This window comes from Copadichromis virginalis, linkage group LG16 (genome assembly GCF_057382275.1).
Source record: "Copadichromis virginalis isolate Kocher_CV1m ecotype Utaka linkage group LG16, C_Virginalis_male_GT1.1, whole genome shotgun sequence".
Taxonomy (NCBI): domain Eukaryota; kingdom Metazoa; phylum Chordata; class Actinopteri; order Cichliformes; family Cichlidae; genus Copadichromis; species Copadichromis virginalis.
In genome coordinates this window covers 24,777,724-24,783,723 of record NC_140633.1, presented here as the reverse complement: position 1 = coordinate 24,783,723, position 6,000 = coordinate 24,777,724, and the positions used below count along the sequence as shown (strand labels likewise).

At 37.5% G+C, this 6,000-nt stretch overlaps 1 protein-coding gene across 1 annotated transcript; it reads left to right on the top strand.

Annotated features, from left to right (window-relative positions):
• The first annotated feature begins 1,610 nt into the window (after window positions 1-1,610).
• cybrd1 (cytochrome b reductase 1) lies at window positions 1,611-5,587 on the top strand. The gene is made up of 4 exons (XM_085434001.1): window positions 1,611-1,901; window positions 4,154-4,362; window positions 4,659-4,813; window positions 4,914-5,587. The coding sequence occupies exons 1-4, from the start codon at window positions 1,715-1,717 to the stop codon at window positions 5,191-5,193; spliced, it is 831 nt and encodes a 276-aa protein (XP_085290127.1). The 5' UTR covers window positions 1,611-1,714; the 3' UTR covers window positions 5,194-5,587.
• Window positions 5,588-6,000: the final 413 nt, after the last annotated feature.

Genomic DNA, 6,000 nt, shown 5'->3' with positions numbered 1-6,000 from the left:
ATTTTTTATAAAGAGTTTCTGTATTCAATATAAGATGTAATACAAGAAAATAGAATGTCACAATGGGAAGTTAGGGTGATCACGTGTTTGTCTTGTCCCACATATTGAGATAGTATCACACATTTTGATTGACTTCAGTTTACAAAAAAGATGCGATGGTATTAAATATCTTAATTTTAGCTCTTAAATATGCTCATAGGAAATTAAAAGTAGCAGTACAATAAAGTATGTCTGTTCTTTACTGCATAGATCCCCAAATTGAAACCAGTTAGTTTGTGTGTTCTAGCTAACCTTTAAGTTAGGTTTATCAAAAGCATATATTATCTCACAGAATTAGTCAAATTTCCTTTGCAAATCTTGACACTTCTCAAAAATTAAAGGAGGACTTTAGGGATATCAATCTGTCACAGTGTGAATCCTTTTCCCCTGTCTTGGCACAAAGTCACAGCGGATGTGGTGGAGAGGTAACAACAAGACAACCCCTCCCCAAAAGGAAATGGTTTAGCAGAACTGTTCCTTTTCCTGTATCCCTTCTGACAGAAACATGCACGAGTAGGTCATTTTGTGGGCAGTGACACTGGCAGTGTTTCCACTGTCATTTACATGAAGAAGCAGATATTGGTCCTGCTGCTGGGTTGATCCCATTCTTTGGCGCTGTCCAGCTCTCCTCATGTAATGGCACACTTGGTGTCTCCTCTAAATTCTTGAAACTATCCTTGGAGTATGTTTGGTAAATAATAAGAGAGGAAAACAATGTTCCAACATGAGAAGTTCTGTTTTGTATTCATTGTAAACAGTTTGTGTTTTCTGTCTTCTTTTTTTTTTTTTTTTTTTTTTTTTGTAAACTATATCCACAAATACCCAATAAAAATATTTTGAATAAAAAAACGATCCTTGGAGTCACAGCAAACCTTGCAACAGCACATATGGATGTTTCACCCTTGAGGAGCTGGACTACCTCTGTAACCCAAATGGGCTGAAGGTACTGACACCAACAAAAAGCAAAATAAAATAAGAGAAAAGAAATCAGCCAGGAAGGATAAGAAAAGAGCAATGATCTGTGGCCACCAGCTGCAAAACCACTCAAGTGTTCTTCTTTAATAAGTTTTTAAATAATGAATCTTCAGTTGTAACAAAAGTGGCTTTGAGCTTGTTTGTAGGATTATGTGTCTTAATGTTCCAACCCTAAATGTTGTAGCTGTCTGTCAGGGTAAGTGACACGTTAATATTTACAGTGTAGGTATAGCTTTAAAAGAAAAGAGCAAAGGGTTGTCTTCATGTTTTCTTTGTAATGTGTCTTGTGGTGCATTAGTAAGATATAAATAGGGGGGATAATGAGAAAAGTGCCTATTCATAAAACGCAGTACAAAGCAAAACCAGAGCCACAGATGTCTAGTCATGCCCACATGGCTGTTTCTTTAATCCCGCTGGAGCTCAGACTTTGAAGGACTGCGTAGACGTGGAGTTGTGTTGTAACGGGAGTCAGAGGGTGATGCAGCACCAAAAAAAACCCAAAACATCTTATAAAACCGATCCCAGACTCTCTTCTGTAACGACAAAAGTTGCAAAACACCCTCCCTCCAAACGTTTTCTCAGCTCGGGGTCACGTGACCGCGGTCCCTCCTCAACGGGCAGCGCTGAGTTGTAAGTTGTTATTGTACCTGACAGCAGCCGCTCCGGTCCAGTCTCTGCCTCTCCCCCGCTGCAGACGCCGATGGAGAACCTGAAGCACTTCTTGCTGGCTTTGTGTGCCGCCACCGCCGCCGGCTTTGTTTCCATAATCTTCGTCTTCAGATGGGTTCTGTATTTTAAGGAAGGTTTGGCCTGGGATGGAGGGCTCGCCGAATTCAACTGGCATCCGGTATTAACAGTCACTGGATTTATTTTCTTGCAGGGGATAGGTAAGAAGGGTCTTTATTATCTTTATAAGACATAATTGAGACTAACTGTTGAAAGTGCACTTCTTTTTCTTATACCACGACATCTGCGGGATTAAAAGGTGCAAATAAAAATCCAAAATTGACGTCCTCCTTCACATTTTTCAAAGACTTTTTCAAAGTGGGCTGGCATGGATTGCTTGCCTGCCTGATTCTAGCCTTCACTGCGTAATGAGGGAATCACAAGCTGGCAGTACACTCGTCCTTCATCTAAAGAGAGAAACTTATGATTGAACATGCACTGTGACATGGCATATAGATTTTACATGCATTACAACACCTGTGTGCTTTTTTTCCCCCCCATATGATTTTCATGAGGCTATGAGACCCAAACATTACATCCTAGATAGTATAAAGCAAGTAAGCCTACAACTTTAGAAATATGTAGTCAAATTTATTTTATTTTAATTAACCCTTGTGATGTCCTCCCGATTTGCATACAATGTGAGCCATCAGGGGTCAAAAGTGTCTCCACTTCATTTGACTGTTTTTTAAAGTATAAAGTATAAATTGTCAATCAATTCAGTGTTACACCTTAGTTTTACTTAAGACCAACACATTAACACAAAATTTACTCAACATTTTACATTTTAGGGCCACCAGACCTTCTTTACAAAAAATAAACCCTGTTTTTTAGCGAAAACAAATTGAGAAAATTAAATATTTAATTGTTTAGATAATTTTGACTATCTGAATAACTAGAGAGTGCTGTATGTTGAACTTTAGTGAGAAAGGTTTTTTTCAAGCGTTTATAAATTTTTAATGGCAGCAAATAATCACACTGGTGGTCCTCAGGGGTCAAAAATGTCCCCACTTCATTTGACTGTTTTTTAAAGTAAAAAGTATAAATTGTCAATCAATTCAGTGTTACACCTTAGTTTTACTTAAGACCAACACATTAACACAAAATTTACTCAACATTTTACATTTTAGGGCCACCAGACCTTCTTTACAAAAAAATACACCCTGTTTTTTAGCGAAAATAAAACAAGAAAATTAAATATTTAATTGTTTAGATAATTTTGACTATCTGAATAACTAGAGAGTGCTGTATGTTGAACTTTAGTGAGAATTTTTTTTTTGAACCATTTAAAAAATTTTAATGGCAGCAAATAATCACACTGGTGGTCCTCAGGGGTCAAAAATGTCCCCACTTCATTTGACTGTTTTTTAAAGTAAAAAGTATAAATTGTCAATCAATTCAGTGTTACACCTTAGTTTTACTTAAGACCAACACATTAACACAAAATTTACTCAACATTTTACATTTTAGGGCCACCAGACCTTGTTTACAAAAAATACACCCTGTTTTTTAGCGAAAATAAAACAAGAAAATTAAATATTTAATTAAATTAAATATTTAAAAAAAATTTTTTTTTTTAAATTCTCACTAAAGTTCAACATACAGAGTGCTGTATGTTGAACTTTAGTGAGAATTCTTTTTTTGAACCATCTATAAATTTTAAATGGCAGCACATAATCACACCTGTGGTCCTCAGGGCTCAAAAATGACCCCTTGTTTCAAGGTTTTATTCAACTTTATTCCAACTCATTGCCTGACAGTTTTCTATATTTTGGCATGGTAGGAGGGCATGAGTCTGAGTGAAGGCAAACTTTCATGAGGACAAAGGCGTGTCCATATTTGACCCAAGTGCAGGAGGAAGCTCAGGTTTATTCCTCTGCACTGGTCCCATCATGGACAGCATTCTTTCTGCAGTTGCAGGCCAAGGGGCATATACAGTAAACAAGCTGTTACAGGTGATTGTTTTCTTTTGGAAACCTGCAATGTTAGGGACAACTCGTGTCCTGACTGCAGGACAGACGGTTTGCCATCGCACACTAGCATGTTCCATGTACAGCTGGACCTGCATCACATGCTGCCCATGTTTTTGTCTCAAAGTTCCCTGGTTTACTTGGATGTTCTGTTGGAGGGGACAGAGTCCTCTGAAGGGGACTTGGTGCTCATACAGTCACATCAGTACCAGGATCTTACATCACAGCAGGAGGAACACCCACTTGTGTTTCAAGTCAAGTCAACACCAACACACATCATACACCTCAAATGGGAGCACGTTTGTGTCATGAACGACGATCATCTATTGTGTCTTTATCAAGAAATTATGTCCTTTTTGTGCTTCTATGATTAAAAAAAAAAAAAAAAAGCTTTATTGTTGCCTTAAGTTGTTGCTAACTGCCTGTCTTACTCTCTCTTGCAGCAATAATAGTCTACAGGCTCCCCTGGACCTGGCAGTGCAGCAAACTCATGATGAAGTTCATTCATGCAGGACTGAATTTGTTAGCCTTCGTTTTTGCTGTTATAGCCATGGTGGCAGTTTTTGACTTCCACAATGGTGCCAACATTCCCAACATGTACAGTCTGCACAGCTGGCTGGGCCTCACGGCTGTTATACTGTACGGTCTGCAGGTAAATAGATGCAATCATTTGGTATTTTTAAAGCAGTTACAACAAAGACCTACTTTTGTTACATATTGAAGATAAGAGTGTCGTCTAACATTTTACCTAAGAAGCACAGTTATTGCAGGGTTTTTGTAGCTACTACTACCATTAGACTGGACTGTTAACACATCTAAAGTATAACAGTATAGCTTTCTCATTTTTCTCTGAACCTCTTACTGGTGGTTCTAAAAGACTAAGTCATAGTGGACAGCAGTCTTCAGATCTGAAGTGGGTTTTATCTGTCTCTCTCTTTCAATGGGCAGCTTGTTCTTGGAGTTGGCATGTACTTGATACCAGTTACACCTGTGTCCTGGAGAGCAGCGTTTATGCCTCTCCACGTCTACAGTGGTCTTTTACTTTTTACCAGTGTCATAGCCGTGGCACTTATGGGCATCACAGAGAAACTCATCTTTGGCCTGTAAGTATTAAAATAGAGAGTGAGAGTAGTTAAAAATGAGATGAATACAGTGTAAATGCTGAACAGTGAGAATAACTTTCCTCTGTTTACATCACAAAAGGAAAGACCCAAAGTATAAGGATTCTCCCCCAGAGGCAACTTTTGTGAACGTACTGGGAGTCCTCCTGGTGCTTTTTGGAGGTCTGATTCTTTGGATTGCCACTCGAACATCTTGGAAACGCCCCAGTGACCAGATCTTGCATAGTCTGCATACCAATGGGGGAGGTGAGGACAACAGTAAAGTCACTTCAGCATTGTCTCAACTGCCGGATGGATCTGATGCTTACGGTGCTGGAGATGCCAGGAAGAGGAGTAACAAATTTGATGAACAGGTTAACTGATAGAAAAAGTAAAAAAAGAGTGGATTAATGTATGTGCAACCAGTTTAAACGAACAAGGGAAATCAAAAGGAACGCATCAAATTGTTACATTCCTGTACCGCTCTTCGTTTCTTTTTAGTTTTCACTCTCGCACCTTAAAGTACTTCATTTTGATTTTTTTTTCATTTCTCCAGTGTTTATGTAAGTGCATGTAAATAATGGTGAGCTACTACTGTATTAAGATTACACAATGATTTAAAAATAGGCATACACTGCACAATTTAATCACTGCAGGTTTTCTATACACTAAATACTCTATTGTATTTTCTTAGTTTGATACTGACAGTATATTTTATAATAAACATTTGATACATATAAAATGTCTCCATTATTCACATTGTAAATTTAAATCAGTAGTGAAAGAGAGAAACTACATGCTCTTGATAGTGATTGTATTGTTATTATTGTAGATGTTAATATTTTTTTAATATATATACATATATTATTTTGCATATGTGAAAAAAAAACGTGGAACATTTAAAACAGTACTAACCAGGTGCACTAATTAGAAAAAAAGAAAGAAACCAAGGTTGTCAGAATCACTTCTTTCCTTGCCAGCAGGGTGAAGGAAAAGTTCATAAATAAGTAACGCAGGATTTTGGATCGCTTTAATTAAATCCAACTTAATTCGAGCAAAATGTGACTGAACATCAAAAGTTGACTGCAGTATGGATACTGCAGGAATTTAAAAAAAGTACATGCATCACATGAACCATTAGGACTGAAGGTCCTTGATACGGTCTTTTTAATAAATTTTTTTTCTTAAGA

What these genes read in the sequence shown, in the direction of transcription:
- cybrd1 (XM_085434001.1), top strand. Translation starts at nt 1,715, where the DNA reads ATGGAGAACCTGAAGCACTTCTTGCTGGCTTTGTGTGCCGCCACCGCC. An exon ending in TATTTTCTTGCAGGGGATAG is followed by an intron (nt 1,902 to 4,153) that starts GTAAGAAGGGTC and finishes TCTCTCTTGCAG; the next exon opens with CAATAATAGTCTACAGGCTC. An exon ending in GAGAAACTCATCTTTGGCCT is followed by an intron (nt 4,814 to 4,913) that starts GTAAGTATTAAA and finishes ACATCACAAAAG; the next exon opens with GAAAGACCCAAAGTATAAGG.